At 46.8% G+C, this 25,231-nt stretch overlaps 1 protein-coding gene across 3 annotated transcripts in view; it reads right to left on the minus strand.

Moving 5' to 3' along the window:
- The window catches only part of NOL4 (nucleolar protein 4), a 291,097-nt gene that overhangs the window by 199,087 nt on the left and 66,779 nt on the right, over nucleotides 1–25,231 (minus strand). For all 3 annotated transcript variants that reach the window (XM_090039912.1, XM_090039913.1, XM_090039914.1), the window contains 3 exons: nucleotides 15,354–15,465; nucleotides 14,737–14,849; nucleotides 8,430–8,562 (listed from right to left, as the gene is read on the minus strand). In XM_090039912.1, the coding sequence (XP_089896038.1) occupies nucleotides 8,430–8,562; nucleotides 14,737–14,849; nucleotides 15,354–15,465 (358 nt within the window). The remainder of the gene's footprint in view (nucleotides 1–8,429; nucleotides 8,563–14,736; nucleotides 14,850–15,353; nucleotides 15,466–25,231) is intronic.

Consider the following 25,231-nt stretch of genomic DNA (forward strand, 5'->3'; position numbering starts at 1 on the left):
GAAGAATTGGTTAAAGAGGTCTGCTTTCTCCTCTGGCACAACCACCAGATTGCACAGAGGATATTGCAGGGGCCCCACATTTCCCGGTGCTTTCTTCATCCTCCCTATATATTTGAAAAAGAACTTTTTGTTATCTTTGATTTTGGATGCTAGTCCTAGATCTATGTCTGCCTTAGCTTTCCTGACAGCCCCCCTACAGGCCCGAGCAGACAAGGTATACTCCTCTTTGGAGATAGCATCCCACTTCTGCCGGATGAACACTGCCTTTTTGGCAATCAGGCATTCCCATACACCCTTGGTGAGCCAGGGGTCTTTAGGGCACTCCTGCCCCCCGCCGCTTTTTGTTGGGATGGTTACCCCTTGGGCCCTGAGTATTGTCTCCTTAAGAAACGACAACTCATCTTGGGCACTGAGCTCCCCTGCTCTCCAAAACCCCAGTGCCTCTCCCGCTAATCTCCTCAACTCATTGAAGCTGGCCCTCTTGAAGTCTAGGGCTACCGCCTTGCTGCAGGCCCTTGAGACCCTGCGCTGAATGGTGAATTCCAGCAAGCGATGATTGCTATCACCCAGGTGGTCAAGGACCTGGAGGCCCCTTACCAGGTCGTCGCCTGTGGCCAGGACCAAGTCCAACAAGGCATCTCTTCTGGTAGGACTGTGCAGCTCCTGAATTAAGTGGTGATAGTGGAAGGTCCAATGATAGTGGAAGGTCACAAGGAATATATCATAAAGCAGGGTCTAGACTCCAAACACAGCCTTCAAGGAGTGGCAGCACCTTCTGAAGGCAGATTGCTACCCCATCCAAGGTATAATAGTTTCATAGTTAGTAGGGTTGGAAGGGACCTGAGCAGATCATCAAGTCTGACCCCCTGCCATGGCAGGAAAGAGTACTGGGGTCAAACGACCTCAGCAAGGTGACTGTCTAACCTTGTCTTAAAGACTCCCAAAGTAGGAGCCTGCACCACTTGACTTACAAGGTGGTTCCAGATCCTAGTTGCCCTGACAGTGAAGTAGCGCCTCCTGATGTCTAGTCAGAATTTACCCTCTGCCAGCTTGTGACCGTTATTTCTAGTCACTCCTGGCAGTGCTCGGGGGAGCAGGGACTCCCCTAGTGCCTGCTGGTCCCCTCTGACTGGTTTGTAACAGACCACTAGATCCCCCCTCAGCCTTCTCTTGTCGAGGCTGAACAGGTTCAGATCCCATAGTCTCTCCTTGTAGGGCCTGCCCTGCTGCCTTCTATCGTGCGAGTGGCCCTCCTCTGGACCCTCTCCATGTTGTCCACATCCCTCCTGAAGTGCAGCACCTAGAACTGGATGCACTACTCCAGCTGCGGCCTGACCAGTGCCGCATAGAGGGGGAGGATCACCTCCTTGGACCTGCTTGAGATGCATCTGTGGATGCATGACAAGGTGCGGTTGGCCTTCCTGACTGCATCCCCACACTGCTTGCCCATGTTCATCTTGGCATCAGTGATGACTCCAAGATCCTTTTCTGCCTCTGAACTGACGAGAAGGGAATTCCCCAACCTGTAGGTATGGTGCTGGTTCTTCTTCCCCAGGTGCATCACCCTGCACTTGTCAGTGTTGAATCCCATCCTATTTTCATCCGCCCTCCCCTGTAACCTGTCTAGGTCCAATTGTAGCCTATTCTACAATTGTAGAATTGTAGCCTTCCTTCCAGCGTGTCCATATCCCCCCACATCTTATTGTCATCAGCAAATTTGAACAAGGTGCTTTTTACCCCCTCGTCCAAGTCACTGATGAAGATGTTGAACAGCGCGGGCCCAAGGACCAAGCCCTGAGGAACCCCACTGCCCATATCCCTCCAGGTCAAAAATGGTCACTACTCTCTGGGTACGGCCCTCCAGCCAGCTAGTGACCCATTTGACAGTGTAGGTGTCAACACCACAGTCCCCCAGTTTTTTAATGAGAATGGGGTGCGAGACAGTGTCAAAGGCCTTCTGAAAGTCCAGAAAGACTATGTCCACTGCTACCCCTGCATCTAAGGATTTGGTGAGCTGGTCATAGAAGGTCACCAGGATGGTCTGACAGGACCTGCTTCTAATGAACCTGTGTTGGTTGCCCCTAAGCATAATCTCTCCTGCTGGCCCCTCGTGGACATGTCCCCAGAATAATTCTCTGAAAAAGCTTACCCAGGATCGAGGTAAGACTAACTGGCCTGTAGTTCTCCAGGTCCTCCTTCCTCCCTTTTCTGAAGATGGGAACCACACTGGCCCTCTTCCAGTCCTCTGGCACCACACCAGAGCACCATGAGTGCTCGTAAAGCCGTGCTAGGGGTCCCGCAATCACCTCGGCTAATTCCCTCAGCGCTCTAGGGGGGGAGATCATCAGGACCAGCTGATTTAAATACATCCAGTCCCTCCAGAAGTTCCCTGACTAGATCCTCACTGACCCCTGGCCTAGGTGTGCCTCCCCTGGGGCCTGAGGGGGGCTCAGTGGGGGTGCTAATCTGGTCCCTGCTCACGAAAATGGAGGCAAAGGGTCATTAAATAGGTTAGCTTTGTCGTCTGGTGTGACGACCACATTTCCTAGCATGTCTTGCAGGGGCCCCACATTACCCGGTACTTTCTTTTTGCCCCCTATGTATTTAAAAAAGGACTTCTTGTTGTCTTTGATCTGGGTAGCTAGTCCCAGTTCCATCTCTGCCTTGGCCTTCCTGAATGCCCCCCTGAATCCCTGCGCAACTGCAGTATAGTCCTCCCTGGTGATGGCCTCTCCCTTCCATTGGGTGTACACCTCCCTTTTAGCTAGAAGACATTCCCGAATGCTTTTGGTGAGCCGTGGGGGCTTTTGTGCCCTCCTGCTCCCTTTGATCCGTGTTGGGATTACCTCCCTCTGCGCTTGGAGGATCGTCTCCTTAAGGAGCAACCACTCTTCTTGGACACCCAACTCCCCTCCCCTCCGGGACCTCAGTGCTTCCCCGACTATTCTCCTTGGCTCATTGAAATCTGCCCTCCTGAAATCTAGGGTTGCTGCCTTGCTGCAGGCCTTTGCCACCTTGCACTGAATGGTGAATTCCAGCAGGCGATGATCACTGTCGCCAAGGTGGTTGAGCACCTGCAGTCCCCTCTCCAGGTCATCACCCATGGCCAGCACCAGGTCCAACAAGGCGTCTCCCCTGGTGGGGCTGTGCACCTCCTGTGTTAGATGAAGGTCCTGCATTTTGGCTAGGAACCTATGTGAGTAGTCAGACCTGGATCATAAGAACTAGGAATATTTGCACACAAACCAGAAACTGAATTTTTGACAGGTCCACTGGTCCCTGCTTTTCCTGTTTTAATTTCATAATCACATATTGCCCAGGGGCCAAGAACCAGAAGGCAGACTATCCCATAAGGATGAACTCTCTGCTCTAGACCCATCACCCACAATCATGGTCATGGTGGATACATTAACTAAGATGACCCATTGCCAATTAAATGACCCATCTATTTCTGAGACATATATTTTGCCTACATAGCTGTCCATCTCAGGTACTCTCTGGCCATGGTCCCATTTATTTCATACTTCTGGCATGAGTTCTGTAAGGTTCTGGGCATGGAACCTCTTCATTCATCTATGTATCACCTTCAGACTAATGGTCATATGGAGTGCATAAACCAGATCCTTGAGCAATACCTCAGATGCTTTTAAATTTTCATCAGTATAATTGGATGTTCTTGTTCCCCCTGGCAAAATTCACATACAAAAATGCTATCTATACTTCTACAGGCCAGACCCACTTTTTCTCCAACTATGGACTCCATCCTCATTTCCACCTAGCATTGCCTACTTTCCCATAGGTCCTCACATCGAATGACCTTGTATTGGAACTCCAAGATGTTTAGCAAAAAATTAAAGGTTCATCTCAACACAGCCAATCACATCTAAAAATAATGCCAGCAATATTTTGGCCCCACCATTTCACTTGGTAACAAGGTCTGGCTCTCTTCAAAGACTATCAAGATCCCAAGACCACCTGCCAAACTGGAACACCAATATCTGGGCCCCTTCAAGGTTGTGGAACAAATAAGCTTTGTTGCATTCAAGCTATGGATGCCCAAAACACTAAAAGTACACCTTGTTTTCCACATATACCTACTCAAACCTTGCATAAAAAAACCTTTTCTGACTGCCTAAACCTGCTCCCCCCACACCCATGATAGTGGAAGGTCACAAGGAATATATTGTAGGGCAGGTTCTAGGCTCCAAAGACATCTGAGGCAAGCTCTATTAATTCATCAACTGGGAGGGCTATAGCCTGGAAGAATGATCTTGGGAACCAGATGACCATGTTCACACCCTCCCCTAAACTAGTATAAGATTTCCACTGAAAACACCCAGAAAAGCCTGGTCCCAGGCTGCCTAGAAGAGGCCATCTGGGAGGGTGGGATGGGGTGGGAGGGAGCAGAAACTCTCAGGAACACTGATCAAGCAGGCCTGGTTGTGCCAAGCATTTGAAGTTATCACATCTGCCGCTGATCCCCAACTAATGCAACTGACACTGTTCTCTGCAACCAGACTGGCTACTGAAAGCACCACTCACCCCTTTTAAACACCTGCAGCTTCAGCCTCAACACATGCAAGCCTTAAATCAGCCTCAGTCTGTTCTGGCAAGCCTTGCATTCATAGCTCTCCCTGGCTTTCCTGACTTCTGACCTGGGTTTGACTTTTCATGACTATGATCATGAATCTACCCTGAAACTTGGTGCTGGCTCTGCTTTCTCTGGTTTCCCTGACATCCTGACTTGCCTTCATTGCCTTGACCCTTATCTCAGCTTTTCCCTGGAACTTGGTCCCATGATCTCTAATCCACCTACTCAGACCATGACTCAACGCTCCAGGAACCCGTGCTCCTGCCCTGCTGACCTCCTAGTTGCCCCCCAGGGCCTATCCACAGGCCTGGCTGCCTATTCCCAGCCACACCCTCACAGTTACACAACTCCACGGGAATAATCTGAAAACAATGAAATAAAGATGTAACTGGGGATGGAATTTGGCCTAAACAACTATTGTCATAATTTGTTTATTGGCGCCATCATAGTGTTCAAAGGCTCCAACCTTTACTGGGCCACATTACACTAGATGCCACATAAAACACAGAGAGGATACGGTCCTTTCCTGAAACTCTCATAATTCAGTTATTGGTGATGTGAGATGGAAAGAACCTATCTTAACGTTTATATTTGCATTGCTTTTTCAGAGTGGACAATTAGAAAGAACCCTTTTTTACTTGATTATTGGTCTGTAAATTCTGACAAAATAATAAGCACAAAGTTCTACTAAGTGTTTTTACAGTCCTTTCTAAAGGGAGTGTCAAATTGCAGCTGGGGCACCCTGGCAAAAGACTGGCACCTGGCCTATGCACCATTCATGTCACACGAAAGACTTCACATCTGTGGTGCATAATCCTCATGTGAACTCTATTCTCCAAGCTGAATGACACTTTAAGACAGTAGTTTCAGATTCTTTCTATAATGACAGTTGAATTCCATTTTTTATACTGGTTATTGCAGCAAGATATAAAACTCAATCCAAACTCCCCCCAATTCAAAACAAAATTTCCATTCATGTCAACAACAAACTCACACTGATATAAAGGCAGAAGTTTGCTATTTGTTGCCCCATTTTTAATGATTAGATTTTAACTTTGTACCTCCCCTTCTTCTACTTTTATGTTCCTCTTCCTTCACTATCCTCCCTTTTTAGTTTTTCTTTTTCTGCCTTATCTTGGTTCATCACACCTGTTCTTTCCTATGAATTTCCTGTCTTACAGGAACTTCTAGGTCTCTAGCCACTGTGCTTCATTACCATACTTTACCCCCATTCCATTTAGTAAAATGATCAGCGATTTAACATCTAACATTGACACTGGCTTCCAGTCCAATTAGACTAACAAGTTGAAGGTGGGACAGAGGCATAACAGAGAAGCTGATCACCTAGGGCACCAGCAGTGACTTCTGGCTGCTGGTACCACCAGCACAGGTGGCAGCTATTATTTTAATGCTTCTCTTCAAGTTGGCACCTGGGGCTGCTGCCTTGGTCTCCCCACCTTAGTTATACTACTAGCTCATAGAGCAGTAGGGGTGGGCAAAATGTGGCCCATGGGCCGCATGCAGCCTGCCAGGCCATTCTATCCAGCCTGTGGGGCCCCTAAAAAAATTTAGAAAATTAATATTTATCTGCCCCTGGCTGCCTGTCATGTGGCCCTTGATGGCTTGCCAAAACTCAGTAAGTGGCCCTCTGCCCAAAATAATTGCCTGCCTCTGTCATGGAGGCACCTTAGAGACTTACTTTGCCATAGCATCTGATGAAGAAGGCTGTAGCTTATGAAAGCACATGCCTCTCTGAGGGCACGTGCACATGTTCACAAGACCCAATCTATGATCACGAGGATTGCTTAAAGCCACATGATCATAGATGGGACCCCACTTATACACATTCATTGGTGCTGGTCGGGGTGAGGCGGGGAGGATTGGAAGGGGCTACCACTTCCAAGGGAGGGGTTTGGTAGGTCCAGGCCAGAGGGATTGCATGTTTGGGGGTTGGGATGATTGGAGGTCTAAAAATAGTCTGGTCAGGGTGAGAGGTAGGAAAAGCATAGTCCTGCGGCTGGGGCAAGTTGCTGGGCTTTCCCAGCTCCAGGGCTGTGCTCCTAATAGCTACATACATTTCATTAGATCAGGCCTGGGTGAGCCTGATCTATGTAGTGGTCCTCCTCAGGTGAACTAAGTTAGATATGGCCAACCATTTTTTGCCTGATCTAAGTGTAACATCTGCATATGCCCTAAACAAGTTAGACTATAAAGCCACTAAACTAAACTTGCCTTCTCTCTATTAGAGTAACAATTAACCAAGAAATTCACACTTCTAAGCTACTGTTTGAAGCTGTTTGTCAGCCCAGTATAATTAAAAGTAGTGACATCTTCCAAAGTGTAGGTACCTATGAACGATTCTGTGTCGACTAAAAGGGGTAGGGATTTATCATTCAGTAGCTAGTCTGTAGTAACTGCCTGTGTGTAAGCCCTTACCCCATGGATATTAGAAGCTAAAGCATGGTAGCTTCTGGGAAATATGATTCCACTAGCATGGCTTAGCTTTTACTTCCCATGGGGCATACACACAGAAGGTTATGCCATGGACCAGGTACTGTGAAATAAATTGCTACCCACTTTAGCCCACAGTAAATATTTAATTTGTCCATCCTTGAAGTTCACATATGCAACATTTTCTTTGCAATCCTAAAGACAAGAAACTTACATTTAAAAGAAATAAATGAATACACACATTTTTGATTTCTGGACTGGCTATTTCTGGCGGGCCAAATACAAGCACCAAGTGAACCAGATTTGGCCATATATTTGACATCGCTTCTTTGAGTGACAGCCTTAAACTATGAACCCTTTCCCCAAGGAAATTGTATATACTGGTATCTACAATACACATGAGGAAAACTAAAGATGTACTGCACCTGCATTTGCTCTTTGTCTTGCTCACATAGGGCATTTTTACACATGCTTTGGGACACAGCACCAGAACAATACTTTAATTAGAGAACCGCATTTATTTAAATGTCCGTGCATCATGTGTATCAGCATCCCTGCACTGAAAAAATGGTGGTGGAGGGTTCTGAACTAAAGCTCATCCAATGTGTTTTATTTCAAAGTGCCCTGCCGCCATTTTTTCAGCACAAGGACACTACCGATACACATGATGCGGAACAGTGCCAGAGTGTGTCAATTTCCGTTCTCCAGCAGATTTGATTAATTGCTGGATTTCCAGCATGTCAGAGCAGACTCCCTGCATGTCTAATAGGAGCCCGTTAATTCTAATCTTTCCATTTATTTAGATGTCCTGTATAATGAAGAAAGTGTTTTACAGAAAATTTTGTTGCAATTTTGTTGTGCAGCCCAAAAACAGACTACATTATGATACAGGTATAACCTGTGATAAGAATAAACTGTAAAAAGAAACAAGCTACCTTAACTATGGGCTAGAATATACCTGCAGGACATAGTTCAGTCCATTACTTTGCCATCCCCAGGTAATTTCAGAGAAACAGCTTCCTCTCTCTTTTCTCCTTGCTGCTGGGGAGAAGTGCATTGCTGCTGAGAGCCAATGTGTCAAGATTCAAATTCTTAGTAAGTCGCACAAGGAAAAAGGGGAATTTTACTTCCACTTATGCCCATTTGCAGGCCAACTGTATATTTAATATAAAAATACCCAAAATGCAATTATTTAAGTCATCTAAGCAATCTAAGCAATAGTTAGTCTACCAAAAAAACAGCACAATCGTCCTTATTTTGCAGCAAAGTGAACTCATCTCAAATTATCTGAGGAAATGCATTCCCAATGAAAGGGTATAGAAGATGCTAAATGAGGGCATAACATAGAAAAAGGGCAGTATCTTTTTTATTTAATAAAAAGGCTTACCATCCTGCTGGCCCTGAAGATTCTGAGGACTTTGCATTCTCTCTTCAAGATTAGAACTAAGGTCTGAGTTCACAGCTGACATCCTGGTTGAGTCACTCATATCAAATTCATCACTTTCTATGGAACTTTCATCCTGCAATTCAAAATTCCCTGTTTCATATTAGGAAACACCCAAAAAATACTTCAAATAAGTTATTCAAACTAAAATCATTATTTAGTAATTCATATTAATAACTGAGATACCCTTACTGAATTAGTAAGTAAACAAGCAAGCTATAAGAAGAGCAAGTATAATTAATCACAAAGTGGACTGTGATCATTTGACAGGTGCCACCAAAGTTTAATCAAGTATGATAATACTCCAAATATAATACTAAGTGGCTTTCTAGAATACTTTGTAAAGGCAGAAAAATGTTAGTGTTCTGGGAACTCATGATAGCTCTTTTCTATTCAATCTTTGTTGAGGAGACATCTCCATTTTTGTGCCCAAATTGTTCATTCTAGTTGAATAATCATTGCCAGGAAGTACATAAGATTTTAACGAAATGCTGAATCTATCAAAGACAATGGCTAATCGTATTTGATTTCATCCTTAAGCTGTAAATATGTTCAAAGAAGTGACTGAAAAGTGGCATTGTCTTACTCAGTCCAGTCCTGATTTTGTTCACAATGAACTCAATTGCAAGGCAACTCGCAAGTGTGAAAGCAGGGAAGAGTTTATTCTGGCTCACACACTTCCAATATATTTCATAGAATCATAAAAGTAGGGTTGGAAGGGACCTTGTAGATCTTCAAGTCCAACCCCCTGCCTGGGAAGGAGAAAAAACTGGGCACAAATGATCCCAGCTAGGTAGGCATCAAGCCTCCTCTTAAAGACCTCCAGAGTAGGAGCCAGCACCACTTCCCTTGGAAGTTGGTTCCAGATCCTAGCCGCCCTAACTGTAAAGTAGTTCTTACAGCTGTCTAACGTAAACCTCCTCTCCAACAACTTGTGGCCATTATTCCTTGTTATGCCAGGGGGCGCTAGGGGAAACAAGGTCTCTCCCAAACCCTTCTGGTCCCCCCTAGTGAGTTTATAGATGGTCACCAGCTCCTCCCTCAGCCTTAGCTTTCCTGACAGCCCCCCCTACAGGCCCGAGCAGAAGAAGTATACTCTTCTTCGGAGATAGAACGCCCCTTCCACTGGTTGAATGTTGCCTTTTTGGCAATCAGGTATTCCCATACACCTTTGGTGAGCCAGGGGGGCTTTCGGGCACTCCTGCCCCCCTTGCTTTTTGTTGGGATGGTCATCCCTTCAGCCCTGAGTATTGTCTCCTTAAGGAATGACCACTCATCTTGGGCACTGAGCTCCCCTGCTCTCCAGAACCCCAGCGCCTCTCCCGCTAATCTCCTCAACTCATTGAAGCTGGGCCTCTTGAAGTCTAGGGCTACCGCCCTGCTGCAGGCCCTTGACACCCTGCGCTGGATGGTGAATTCCAGCAAGCAATGATCGCTATCACCCAGGTGGTCAAGGACCTGAAGGCCCTTTACCACATTGTCGCCTGTGGCCAGGACCAGGTCCAACAGGGCGTTTCCTCTGGTGGGACTGTGCACCTCCTGAATTAAGTGGAGGTCCTGTATCTCGACCAGGAACCTACTGGAACGATCCAATCCGGCTGACTGTTCCTCCCAGCAGATGTCTGGGTAATTTAAATCACCCATGACAACTACATCCCTTGCCTTAAGTGCCTCTGCAAGCTGACCTGAAAATTCCTGGTCCAGCTCCTCCCCTTGGTTGGGGGGTCTGTAGTAGACCCCTCACCATTAGATCCCTCTCCCCATGGCCCCCTTGTATCTTGACCCAGAGCACTTCCACTTGCCCCTCTGACCCCATTTTGCTGGCAGAGGATGTGTATTGCTCCTTGACATAGAGCACCGCACCCCCACCTTTCCTTCCTTCTCTATCCAGCCTGTAAAGCCTATAGCCCCTAATGCTATCAATTTAAAGAATCTCCAGTGCTGGTGATGAAAACAATGACTTGTTAGCCAAAAATCCAATTTCAATTTCTGATGCTCATTTTATTGTTGCAGACAGAAGATCTAGGCCCCAGCCAAGCAAACATTCATTCACCTGCTTAAGTTGACTCATTTTAGTAGTCCCATTGATGTCAATGATTAGGGACAGAAGTTACACATAAACTGGTTTAAGTGATCAGAAACTGGTTTAAACCCGTAACAGAACATAACTTCAGTGCACATAACCCAGTTTCAAAATGGCTGAAACTGGTTTAAGATAAACCTGGTCAAATGTAGTATCAGACTTAACTGATTTGGATCAAACCAGTTTATGAAACTTCTGTTCCAGACCCCTTCCTAGTCTAAGTTAAATCACAGTCCTCCAGCATCTCAGCATGCTTGACAGCCCTGGGCTGGGCTGAGGTGTCTTAGAAAGGTCTCTTGGGGGGAGGGGTTAGGCAGGGACTGCCCTCCTCCAGGCAAACCCTGGCTGGGGGCAGGGAGGTGAGTTAAACTTCCCTTCCCCAGAGTACAGAGCTCCCCTACACTGCTAAAAACATACTGCTGGCTGCAACTGTGGATTACAAATCCCAGAGGCACCTGGAAGCAGGAAGAGGAGGTGATGAGCAGCCCTGTAGAGTCCTGCTGCTGTGATTCTGGACTACACATCTTAGAGACCTCGGGGACAGCAGGAAGAGGAAGTGAATGCACAGCCCATGCTGGCTACATACAGCCATGCTCTAGCACCCTCTCCACCCCCCACCCCTCCCAGCTTCTGGTCTGAGCCACTGCAAGTATGTGACTGCATTTCCTGAATCAAAAGTGAATGTCTGTCCAGTTGCTTCTCAGTTTAATATCTGCAGTTTAGGCTAACCTGCAAAGATTTAATCAATTCAGCCTCAGGCTTTTTGACTCTCTGTACTTAGCCAATGACTTCAAACACCTGCTTAAAGTTTAATATTATGGTCACAAGTTTTGATCTGGAAGTTGCTGAGAAACAGAAAGCCAAAATTATATTTTTCAGTCACTTTTCTGAGTATAACAGAAGTTTGCTGAGGGCCTTCCTGTCAAAAGACAGGAGACTTTAAGAATAACTGAGTTGATGATTTGTATTCACCAAAGAAAAAAATAAGTTCTTTATTTGGAATATGAATTATACTTATTAGGTCTTTCTACAATAGTCAATTGCCTGCCAGTTACAGTACTTTATTTTTGTACTCATTAACTAGAAGTGATCTAGAAATATATAGCTAATGCCAGAATTTGATATCAATATGTTTATAGCATACCCATCTGGATGGAAATGAATATAGTTAGTCTCTTTTCTCTGTGAACAGCTGGCCCCTGAGCAAGCTCCACTCTTTTGGAAGAATCCCTGAACTGGGCATAGCTACCATTAATACCAATATGTTTTAAGAGTGGAATCAAAGTGCCAAGAATCTCCTCCTGTACCCGTGCACAACAGCTTATGACAAAACACGTTACCCCAAGCAATACTCTATACAACATAAACATTGAAAAAGGGAAAGCTTCTCCAACTGGTACTTGGGTTATACAATCTAACATAGGAAACAGTCAGATATAACGTGATGAACAATGTCCTCATAGCGCTTACACAAAGTGTAAGAAATGCTGGAAGCTAGAGTCCACAAGAGCACTAGCCTTCCCATGAACTTCTCTCTCTCTCTTTCTCTCTCTCTCTCTCTCCCCACTCCTCCCCCCCCCCAAAGCACCAGCCAGTAGAGCCAACGTTGTACAGGGAAAATGCATTCTGCTCTCTTTCAAAGGCTGAATCAGTGTACATACCACCTCTACCCATTGGAAAGCTTCCATCTTCTCCAGGCATGGAGGGCTACAATCTGGAGTTGGCTTGTACCTCACTGACACCTGTCTTGTCTTCCAGTGCAAACTACAGAAGCCTTGGCTGCCCATACAGTACAGACTAGTTGGGGAATAACCAGGCATAGGGATATTTGTGGTTATGCCTCCACTTGTTCCTGGTCCCCTAAAGAGCAATGCTTCCACTGTCTCTATAAATATTGTGCACTCTATTGCACCCCTATGTGTGTGCATGCAGCTGCTAGTGGCTGAAGCTGGTGGTTAATGGTCCCCTTGTGCCAGCTGCAGCATTGAAATAAATTTCCCTGTGCAGCTGGGTCTTTCTGTTGGGCCATGACAGTTCTGCACCACCCCTTCCAAAGGTTTCAGCTTAACAGTATGACTTAGGCTGAAGTGGTCAAGGTGACTGATTACTACTAACAAGATATTCTCAATTATTAGGCACGCTAGCAGTGGTAACTAAGTTACTTCTCACCTCAGATCCTCCCCTCCACTGTAATACAAAGATGCTTTGTGCAACCTTGGAAACAGAGCCTTACTGTAAAATCAGAGGGTGGATTTTTTTTAAACCATACAAAGTAATTTGAAAACATGTATCAGAAACACTCCTACTTTGCACTGCTATCTTCCTACTGCCATTTTGTTCTTAGTGCCAGACTAATATCATTGCAATGACAGTACATATCTAGAGATAAAAATTAAAAAAGAGCATGAGATCTTCACTTGCAACAATGGTGCTTATTGGCAAGTGCGTATCATGCAATGGAAAGACATTAAAAATTGCAACACTATGCATCACTGCAATGAGCCAAAGGTCACAATGCAAGACTGAGTGTGCCAAGTTCAAGTGGGAATGCTCTCAGTTATAAGTGTGGGGAGGGCAGGAGTTGTTACTTCCTACTACCACTGTCACATCAGCTGCCTGATTTCAGTGAAAAAATGGTACACTGAAAGGGGCCTGATTCATGTCATCAGGCCAGAAAGGACAATACTAAAATGCTTAAGCTATGATAGAAGAAGAATGTACTATACCAGATGGCTGTGTTCCAACATTAGTGTTTTGCCCCATGTAGCAGGAAGAAAGAATTGTAGGAGCAAGGAAAATAACGTAGCATTAAACTTCACTGTAAAGATAAAGCCTCCGGCCCACTGCTTGCCAAGAGTCAGCTTCTCAACTTGGGGTAGCCGACACAAGGAAGGCCTAGTTTTGGGAACAGAAGACCAAGCTGAAGTTGCATCAAGTGCTCCTGGAGAAGTGTAAAAGAGATAGACATGTCTTCTACAAAAGAAGAGATCCCTGATATTTTTAGAAAAGTACTGACAATTCCCTGCTTTTGTGGGGTTTTGAATAATTCATATATCTCCATCAATAGTTCATATCTACTTATTATGAAAAATAATCTGGCTGGCTTTACAGAACTCAAGAGTCAATCAGGGTCTTTGCCATAAACCAGCTGTTTGGGTTGTTTTTAAAGGTTTTTCTTTTTAAGGAAAAAAAAAGAAATAAGGAATCAAATTCAGATTATTTCTTCCAGGCAGGCAGAAGGGCACAGCATGCAGGACTGCTTTTGGTTGGCACACAGCCGGGCTCCTAACTATTTGGCAGCTTGCATGATAAATGAACACATTTCTCACAAAATGAGTTTATTACAAATAATTTGCCAGCTCCCCTCCAATTCATGAAGCACTTCTCAAAATTTGAAAAAGATCTGCATGAATCACAGAAAAGAAATAATTAAAAAAGCAGATTATTTCCAGTTCCCTTAGATGAAGTCCAGTTCTCAGCCTGAGTCTCCTTTTCTATATTTAATTAATTCTGACAGAAATTCAAATGCAAATGTATAGGTGCATACATGAATTTCTTACTGGATGAGGACCGATTTAATCACGGAGTTAATTTTAAGTCCATGTTTAGTACTTTGCCGTATTAGAGTTGGAGGTTCTATTTCCCCATAAACTGTCCAATCAGGGCCTCTGTCCTGAAGATCCCAATCACTTTGTTACTGCTCCCACACACATTCCTTTGCTGTTCTGCATCATGACTAGTAACCTCAGCATTTGAATGGCATTCACTTCAGGAGCTAATGAAAGAACACTTTCGTGCACTGCTAAGCACAGAACTCATCCATGGTGGCACATGTTGCCTCCTTATTCTTTCCATCCCAAATTGACCCTAGCAGTTGATGTACAATGCCCAACATCTGAACCAAGATCTCTATTAAAACAGTGTGGAATAGTGTACTGTTCCAAAGCCAGAGGGTATAAGAAGATCTACAAGTTTTGAACAGGATATTTATTATATCATATCATACAGCATTTTAAAGAGATATCTTGCTATATTGACAGTATTCAAAACTGTTAACAGAGGGTCACATTCCTCCTTGGTTTAATTCATTAAATTCTGTGGAATCACACTATGGAACAATACAATCTGCAATGAACTATAAATAGATTTTGAATATTTTATTTTTACCTCATCTTGTTGTGAGTTCAGTAGCTGCAGTTTCATGTGCTTCATGTAGGCCATAGTAATTGGCATGTTGTAATCAATCATACTAGTCACCAAAGTCGGAGGTTTTCCATTATCTGTAATAAAAATATTTATTATGCATGATATGTTAATTGTGGAAGCTACCTCAGTATAATCTGCTGCCAAATGCCAAACTGTTTCTCAGTTGGCTCCAACTTTGGCATTTTCAATTGCCTTTACAGATAGCCATTTCCATGAAAAGAAAGTAAATCAAGCATAAGCATGAAAAATTATAAACTCTGCTATCTTAAATGACTACAGCAGATGTGCCCTATCCATCGTTTATTGTTATATGGACATACAAGCATTTCCATAAGAAAATAAATTATTTTATCCAGGTAAAATCATCTTTCTTTTAGAAATGAGTATGGCACTACACTCCATCCTTTAAGGAAATACTAAAGATTCACTACCTTCTAACTTAAGTGAATGAGAAGATCTGATCTGTTGAACTGTTCCAGTCTACCAAATTTTTATGAACCTTTACTTACACTAGGAAAATGTAAATGGGTATCAGGAATAAAATTACTTTACATCCCACTATTTGACACTACAACTACCTTTATGATCCACTCCATCTGGGTTTAAATGCATTCTTTTCTGGCACTCTGAGCAGCTCATTAGAAACCGTGTCACCGCTTCTCTCGGTAGGAAGGCATAGGTCTCTGAAATCTGAAATGAATAACAAAATATAGGTGTTATTATATAAGCTGATTGAACATGATTTAACAGAGCTGATTGTTATATTTCCGAATAAGGCATATTATCCTATAATGCCAGGAAGCATAATGGAAGCATGCACTGCATACTATGCAACATTTCAAGAAACATCTTTCTAATCTAGCTACTTATCATCTAATGGCTAATAATAGCTAAAACTGAGAAAACCCACTCATTTCAAAAGCAGCTTAGTTGTCTGTTTATAGTTTCTGTAATTTCTTTTCAGCAAAAAAGACTCGTATGTAACAGACATCCAAGTGAGACATTATTTAGGGGAAAAAATCCTATTCCCCACCCCCTAAAATATACTACAAAAATGTGTTGAAAAAATACTGATGCTTCTCATAACTATTATCACAAAAACTTTCTGTGCTTATATTATTTATTTAATTTTAATACTACACAGATTTAATTTTAATTTTTCACAGAGTCAACAAAAAGATGCTAGAAATGGTAGGTAACCAAGGTAGTCCCCTTAATGTTCTACCTTTGTGTAAGTTTCATCTACTGTTGAAAATACTCTCAGACAGTCAATGATAAATGTAACTATTTAAATAAATTATTTCCGCTAACAGCTCTGGAATTTTAAATTTACCATCTCAAAAATCTTAAATGTATCCCTTCACCTGAAACTTGGAGCACTTGAAATAATATATCTTGGGCACTCATTCCAGAAGAATCACCTCTTCATACCTTAAATTCACAAAGAACTATGCATCTTTATTCTTGACATGTACATCTACACATGCATTTGATCTGGGATCACTTTACTTGCAAGTAAACTACTCATTAGCAGGGATCCTGGTTTTCCATTTCCCATGGAAAAACAGAGAAAACCATAGATTTCTAATTTTTATCAGAGAAAATGCAGATTTCTCCTTTTAGCAGAGAAACCTGGGGATTCCCTGCTTTTACAAACAGTTCTTCAGGCTGGTTGAGCTTCAGCTTGCAAGAGCTGTTTGCCAACAGAGTGGGAAACCCCAAGCCCTGCCCAGAGGGGAAGGGAAAGGGAGAAGGGTGGGGCCTGAGGCTCTCAGTCAGCCACAGCTCTGCTCAGCTTAGCTTCATTCCTGGAGGCTGAGGTAAGTGTGGCTTGCAGGGAGCATGGGACCCCTCTGGCGGGGCTGGGGGTGTTATGGGTCACGACTGGGGGCACCAGCAGGGCTGGGGGAGCCAGCCCTGCCCCCACCTGAGCAGGCAGCAGCAGTGGGGGAGCCAGCTCCATGCTGCTTCTGCTGCAGCTACCTGCTGTTGGGGGCAGGGAGCTGCAGACTTGGGGGGCCCCATAGCACTGGGAGCTGGGGGGGGCCTCCAGCAGGGATGGGGGGCAGGGGCTGTGGGTAGGGGAAGAGGCATGAGTAGGGCAGGGAGCTGTTGTGGGGGCAATGAGGGGCACCAGCAGGGTTGGGATGGCTTTGGTGGGTGAGTGAGGGGCACCAGCAGAGCTAAGGAGACTGCAGGGGGCTTTTAATTTTAATAACGGATTTGAGGGGTTTTAATCAGAGAATTTGCAATTTTTTGTCACAGAATTTGTGATTCATCAGAGATAACCAGGATCCCTGCTCATGAGTAAACGCTTCTGGGCAATTGTCTACACATGCAGGGAGGTGGAAGAAAATTTGCTGCTCCTGCAATGGTCCCCTGCCACCACTAAGGGGAGCTCAAGGCTCCAGTGCACCTGACAGCAGCTGGTTGCCATTTTTTAAAGGCAACTCCACTCTGTGCTGCCTTTTCAGCTGCTCTTCTGGCCAGGAGCAGCGTGCAGAGGCTGGGGCCAGCAAATGGCAGCTCTCTTGCTCCAGCCTCTGCCTCCGTGTACCATGGCTGCTCCAGCCCCTGCCCCTGACAACAACATCCAGTGTCCTGGGCTCCTGCTGGCCATGGTGGTGGCCCTGCTGGCCCCAGTGGGCCCCCACTGCTAAGGACCTCGGTGAGCTGCACACCCACCAAAAAGAGCCAGGTTACTGGGTGAAAGAGGCACTGCCCGACCACCTCCTTACACACTCCCCACTGTAGCCTACCTGGACAGATGCCCAGATATCCCCTACCCCACCACCCACCCCCAGCACCACGCTAACTGAAGCCAGTTCTCAGAAAAACATTTTATTCCCTCACAACAAACAGATGCCTCCCCCTCCCTCCCTCTCCAACAATGGAGCCCCTCCACCACCAACAAAACACCCTCTTACTCATGCAAACTATTTACGAGTGAAGTGATGTGGTTGTGTGCATGCCCACCCAGCATGGGTGGCCATGGGATGGGGGAGCCTAGCGGGTAGAGCCTGGGGACAGGCAGCCATCACACTGGCCTCTGGCCACTGCCTTATGTGTGCACATGCTATGGCGAGTCAGGTGGGTGGGGGGCTCGCCTGGGGCAACAGTGGCCAGCAGCCCCCTGGCATAGGCATCTTCCCCTCCAGCAACTAGTGTCCAAAACTAACAGGGCTGGCATGTGGTTCTTCTCCCACTGCAGGCAACTCTGTGCCCACATAGAGCCAGGGTTAGCAACAGGCCTGGGCCCAGGGTGGGTGGCTGGGCAGCAAGGGACCCAGGGCAGGGGCTGGGGCAGAGGCTCCTGGCCCATGGAGGCAGCGCTGGACTTTTGCCCAGGCCCATGGGGGGGGGCCTGCTGCTGGGCAGTGGGCAGCTGCCAGAAGGCAGGTGGGGCTAGGGTTGGGGCCAGGCAGCACAGGCAACTGCCAGGATGGTTTCCAGCACTTGACGCTTGTACTCCATGGCCTCCACTGCCCTGCCCATGCCTGCACTCTGCTTCTGCAGGGCCTACACATGCTCACACTCCCGGGCCAGGAGCTGCACCCTGAACTCCCAGTCTGCCTGGTCCCGCACATTCTTGCAGGCCACATCCTCCGCCCACCACCTGCTCTGCCAGGCAACATCTTCCACCAGAGAGTTGTCTGATGTTGTCATCAGCCAGTCCAGAAGGAGTATCATGTCCTGGGTCCTCCTCTAGCAGAGCCAGTGAATTTGCAGGGCCCTGGCTGTGGGCAGCGGCGACTCTGAAGCTGCATCCTGGCTGCCAAAGGTGGCCTCTCCCCTGCATGCAGCTGCAGGGCCTGCAGAGGCATGAGAAAGAAGCTGTTTTTGAGAGTTTGCAACATTTCTGAAATAAGATGCTCTGTACCAGGGGCCCATATGCTATCTGGCACAGGTGCCCATGGACCATGATAGGTCAGCTGGATAGGCCTGGACCCAGGAGGCTGCCAGCTGAGCCCCTCATCCTGCTTGCTCCCCCATTGCCAGTGGGCCACGGATGCTGGCCACAAGCAGCCTGCCCCCCTGCCCTATTACCAGGCCAGGACCAGCCAGGATCCTGGCTGCATCTGCTGCCATGGTTCCAGACCCTGCTGCTCCCATGTCCCCTCCTACAGGCCTACCAGTCTCCTGTGCTGCTACCAATCTCACCGCACCCAGGCTTGGGGGAGGGTGCAGTGTTCACAGATGACTGGAAAGAGGAGCTGCTCATGCCCTCACCCTCCCTGCAGGGGGTCTCTCTGGGGAGCTGCCCCAGGGCCGGGCCTCCCCCCCACAGCAGCAGTGCACCCCAAGCATGCCCCTGTTGTGTGTGTCCCCAGCACTGCACAAAGAGCTGGTTGCACAGACTGAAGGGTTCCTGACCCACTACACCCTGTTACTGCTGATCGCCATGGTGGCCTGGGCACAGCTGGCATGGGACCCTGAGCTTTGACGGTGTGGAGGGAAGCCTGGGTTGCCCTGCAACCTCTGCCATGCCTGGAGGGATATCTGTGGCTCCATTACACATCCCTGCCCCCCAGAGCTGAGGAAGACATCACCACCAGCATTGACATATCCCTCAGCATGTGAAAAGCCCATGCCTGCCTAGCTCCAGAGGCACAGGCTGCTCAACAAACTTTTGCACTGTCTCCCACCTCCCTGCATGCTGTGGGTTGGGGATGGGAAATGAAGGGGCCAAGGGAGTGTAGCCAGCCCAGGAGGGAAGCAAGGGGGCAAGGGAAGGGGCTAGGGCCTGAGCAGGGGAAGGGCTGGGGCTGAGGGAAGGAGAGCCCTCCCCCAAGTCTAGAGCTTACCCCATGGCCAGGGCTGGTATGGCCAGCAACTCCGGTCATTCCCAGCTGGTGGCGATGTCATGTGGCTCTGGGTGGACTCACTGGATGACAGGCTGTGTTGTGCAGGTGCCTGGCCAGGGGTCCTCCCTGGGCAGAAGCTGGCACTGCTGGCAGCTGGTGATGGACATGCCTGGCCATGCCTTGTGGCTGGGGCTGAGGCTGCAGAGCTGTTGAGGCAGGCGCTGGCCCAGGCTGGTAGAGGCTGCAGATGGGCAGCTTGGTGGGATGGGCTACTGGTGTCCTGCAGGGTCATCCACCAGTGACAAATCACCACACGTGCCAGGCCAGGGCAGGGCCTCAGGCAGGTTGCCCAGGCTGCAGTACACAGCACGGCTGCAGCCTAGGTCCCAGATGCTGCATAAAGGGCATGGACTTGCCGGCACTCCCTGACCAATGATTGTGGTCAGTGATGGAAACCCACTGTGCCCACAAGGCTTTGACCTTTATGCGGCACTGCCACACTGACTAGTTGTGCCTGCACTCCTGCATCTGGCCTGACAGACCCTCACAGACATGGGCACTGGAGCCCTGCATAAACTGCTTCTGCACCTCCACCTCAGCTCCCAGTGCCATGAGGTCACCAGTCTCCTCCTGTGACCAGTTGGGGCCCTGGATGGTGGGGTGTGGCATGGGCAATGAAGCCATCAGGGTTCCCGCACCAGCTCTTTGGGTCTCTGCACAGCTGTTCCTGTGCTGCTGGGCCTGGGCAACTGCCTGCAATGCCTAGCGCAGGGCCATAGCACAGGACTGGCAGCCACATGGTGAGGCAATACCTCACAGAACCTGCAAGTTCTGGGAAGGCTGCTGGGGGTGGGTTGTAGGAAGCTGGAGTTGGCCCCAGTGGCCAGGAGCTGCCTGCAGCTGAGTCTGGGTCCTGATAGGCCTGGCAGGAGCCTGGAGCAGCTCACAGGCCTGGACACCACGGGCATTGCAGCTGCAAAGCAATACAGTGCCAGGCACTGGTGCCAGGGTGCAGGCACACTGGTGTAGCTGGCCTGTGGCTTGAGCAGGGGACACGGGCCTGGAGTGGCCTCAGGCTGCTTGCTTGTACTGCAGGGCTCTGAGTGCCTGCAGGCTTTTAAGGGCCTGAGGCTGGGGCTGATAGGAAGCAAATTTGCTCCTGATTGGCAGCTATATGTATTTAACTGCACAGTATCTACTCGTGAAAAAAATTGCTACTTGCATTTGCAAGTAGCAAATTTACTTGTGAGTAGCAATTTTTACTGGACAGTAAACGCGTGCACGTGTAGACATGCACACTTACTCTGCAGTAAACTACAGTACTGAGCAGTAAAGTCTCGTGTAGATGCGTCTGATGGGGAACATATTTGGTAACCTTCACTGAGGAGGCTAGAGTGCCATTGGTAACATGAAGATCAGTAAATACAGTTAGTATCTCAGGCAATGCTTAGGACCCAATTTCTGAAGCAGGAAACTCCTGAAGAGACAGCAAGAGCATTCTCACAGCTGAAATTAGAAATGCTTCACTTCTTAACCAGAGTAGATAAAAACCCACTTGCATTCTGCTGCTCAGAAGCCTGCAGCAGGGTTCAAGTGCATTACTGAAGAGCTGAAAGAATGGCTTCCTTAGCTGTACCTGAGTATCTTGAGAGTTATACTTTCCCAAATTCATAAGTGATGTAAACATGTAAATAAAGGGATGCAAGTTTAAGTTGGTGTAATTTATTTGTTGATAGGACCCTTAGATTCACCTGTTAATTTAGCCTCCGTGGAAGAAATAGTAAGAACTTGTGTGTCAAAAATAATTTACATCCTGGACTGTAACCTTCCATTTATCATCCTATTACTAAGACAATGTGATTGTTTCCTTTGTAAAATTCTGTTTTAGGGGCATGATAACAAAAAGAATAGATTCCCTTCTGAGATTAAACTTGGCATAAACTGTTTCATCCCAGAGTAAACTTCTTGGAAAACAACCTAAAAACACTAACTTAAGCTACATTTGAGCTTCTTCTTTCAGATCCTTTTTTGCACATTTCTACACACCAAAAATGGAGAAATGTTGGTTAGACTGAAACTTTAAAACATCTAAAAAAAGATTAAGTTAAAATCATCTAGAAACTTAACATTCAGAAAAGTAATAAATGTATATATGCAGCCACCTCTCTTTCATAACATTTTAAGATTTAGAACTGCATTGAAATTAATGGAGCTTACCCATGGATTCATTAGTGGCCTGGATTTGATAGGAATGCTCCATTTATTTTAATCAGGCATTTCTGTCAAATTCCCACTCTGCTCAGACAAGACACAAATCCTTCATGGATAGTAACTGAGCTCAGGCCAGATTTGATAAGTATGCTGCACTGACTATAAGGAAGCTGGATTTTTATAGATCACCTAATCACAACTAGATTTGTCCACATAGTGGATGGCTCTTACTCTCCAACTTCCCTGTGCAGCATGTAGTCAAGATTACCCTTCCCTAAATCTATATATGTATGTAGGTATATGTAGGTATGCATTTATTCAGGTTAAAATCCTTAGCTAACATCCCTTTGAAAGATGTTAACTAACTCTCTCTCACCTTGTGAACTGGCTCAAATTAGTCAAATTTGAGGTGAAATTGCAGTCCATGTCATTAGTATAACTCAGCAGGCACTGCATCAAAGTAGCAATGCCAAATTCCATCAATTAAAGATATAGCTCCTATATCTGTATGCACTTATTTTTATAGGGTAAAATATATGTCTTCTAGGAGCTAACCACAATGCTGCTTGACATGCCTAGCAATATCCTCTCCCAGAGCTAGCAACTTAGAAAATTATATATTTTGCTTTCAAAAATGAGGAAAATAAATTGAAAGAGTGGGGATAGATTCTGCTTGTTTCTCTCACAGAATGGCTAAGTATAGAGAATCAAAAAGCCCAAGACTGAATCAATTCAATCTTTGCAGGTCTCTCTAAACTGTGTAGATTGAACCAATAAGCAAGTGAATGGACTTTTACTCTGCAAACAGAAAAGGCAGCCAGACCCCTGCAGGAGCTCATACCAGTAGCTGGAAGGCCTTGAAAGCATGCCTCCCAACATGCTGGCCACTACAGATGGCTGGAAACCAGGCGATTCCCCCAGCTACACCCCCACCTTACCTTTTGGGCTGGCTGAGGAAGGGGTGGGGAGAAAAACCCACCCCTCTGGCCTGGCACTGGACCCCCAGATGGAAGCAGCCTGGCACAGTGGGAGGAGAAAAAGCCCAACCTGGGAACTTTCCTCCTCCCACCCAGAGCCAGCAGTGGGGCTGGAGTCCCGTAGCCATGCCCCCCTCCTCAGTCACTGGTCTGGCTGGAGGGTATGGAAGGGAAAGACTTCACTATGGCTTGGCTCCACCACCCCACAAGGCTGAGAGCCAGGAGTGTGGCTAGAGTCCCGTCCCCTCCTTTGCTGGCTGAAGACTGAGGAGGTGAGTGTGGCTGGGGGTGAAGCCAAGCCCCCCACCTCCACACTCTCCTCACCCTGCCCCATCCCTGCACCAGGCTGCACCTGGCTGAAGATCCAGTGCACCAGAGAAGTGGGTTTTTCCCTCCCACCCTCTCCTCAGCCAGCCAGAGGAGTACTAGTGCTCTGGCTAGTGAGCAGAAAGGCAGGGCAGACCCTGCTCTGCTGAAGCAGACAGAACAGTTCAGGACTGCAAAGCATCCTCTGATGCTGGGGGACTGTAAGTTAACTTTAACTGGGAAAATGGCGAGACCGCAGCTGGAGTACTGCGTCCAGTTCTGGGTGCTACACTTTAACAAGGATGTAGTAAAGCTTGAGAGAGTCCAGAGAAGAGCCACCCGTATGATCAGAGACTTGCATCGCAAACTATATGAGGAAAGGCTGAGGGATCTGGGACTCTTCAGTCTGAAAAAAAGGGGGCTGAGAGGGGACTTGGTAGCAGCTTACCACTACATCAGAGACATACATCAAGGGCTCGGTGAACAACTGTTCACCAGGGCAGCCGAGAGGAAAACTAGGAGTAATGGTCACAAACTCCTGGAAAACCGTTTCAGGCTTGACATTGGGAAAAAGTACTTCACAACTAGGGTGTCCGGACTGTGGATAAGGTCCCTCCAGAGGTGATGCAATTGCCTATCCTGGAAATCTTTAAGAGGAGACTGGACAGTCACCTTGCTGGGGTCACCTGACTCCACCTGTCTTTCCTGTTTGGTGCAGGAGGCTGGACCCAATGACCTTCCAGGGTCCCTTCCAGCCTTACAATTAATGAATCTATGAATGAGTCCTATTAGACTGGGAGTCAGGACAGCAAGATTTGATCTGTGATTTTACTTAATAAAGTAATATTTTTCTATATTCCAATATATCTGAAAGAAGTCAGTCTTGCAATCACTTCTGCAAGTACTCTCACTGACTTCAGTTTTTATACTTAGCAACAGTGCCAAGGAGAGCCCTTTAATCTCTCCCTGTGCTCAAAAACAACTTCTCTTACACAAGCATGGAATGAGAGGAACAGCAGAGGGAGACTCACACACTAAGAGATTCTGCAAGTACAGAAATAAATATGAGGATGTAACCATACTTAGCTTTGTTGCTACAGAAGTAATACTGGCTTAATGTGGTAGGTAGAAAAGGTAAGTGAAAGAATTCAGTCAATTATTTTCAGTGACAAAGTCTTACTCACTCACTCCCCCCTGCCATGTCTGGGCCCCACACAGGCTGCTTTGTCCCCGCCACACCCTGCTACGGTCATCTCTGCTAGCTAGTGTGTCACCCTGCCTCTCCATGTCTACCCACCATTGAGGGAATTATCTCAATTATCCCCAATGCCTGAAGAGCTGCAAAGTCCATCTGTGCAGGCTCATCACAACCTATCTTTAAACTAGGTTCATTGGGGGACAGGGATGCAGTGGACAACGAGAATCTACATTCAGAGAATCTCAAACCATGTGATGGATCAGCCCAGGTAAGCACTAAGGGGTCTGACAGACATCAGGACAAGGGGATACCAAGGGCACTCACTGGGGGGCTTAAATGTATCTACACTAATGCTAGGAGCATGGGGAACAAGCAGGAGGAACTTGCACTCTTGCATGCAAACAACAACTTTGATCTGGTTGGGTTGACCGAAACCCAATGGGACCCTTCTCACAATTGGGCGGTAAGCAATGAAAGTTATAGGTTGCACAGATGGGATAGAGTGGGGAAAAAAGGAGGGGGTGTTTCTCTCTGTGTTGAGGAGCAATATACATCTTCTATAATTAAGATGCGATCAGAGGAGGGCCAAACTGAGGTACTGTGGGTTAGGATACAAGGGGGGTGAGGGGAAAGAGACTTGGTAGTGGGGGTCTACTACAGACCACCACACCAGGAGGATGAGGTAGATCTAGAATTCGCCAGGCAGCTCTCAGAAGTCAAGAAATATGGTTGTTATGGGTGATCTAAACTATCTTTACATCTGCTGTGAGGATCAGTCAGCCAGAACTAATTGTTCACATAGGTTCTTAACCTGCATACAAGACCTCCACCTGATGCAGGAGGTATACAATTCCACTAGGGGGAACACCTTGCTGGACTTGGTGCTGGCTCTGGGGGACGACCTGGTGGGGGATCTGCCGGTTACAAGGCAACCTGGGGGACAGTGACCATCCATCGAC

Source organism: Crocodylus siamensis, chromosome 3 (genome assembly GCF_052110815.1).
Source record: "Crocodylus siamensis isolate JL-2025a chromosome 3, ASM5211081v1, whole genome shotgun sequence".
Lineage (NCBI taxonomy): Eukaryota > Metazoa > Chordata > Crocodylia > Crocodylidae > Crocodylus > Crocodylus siamensis.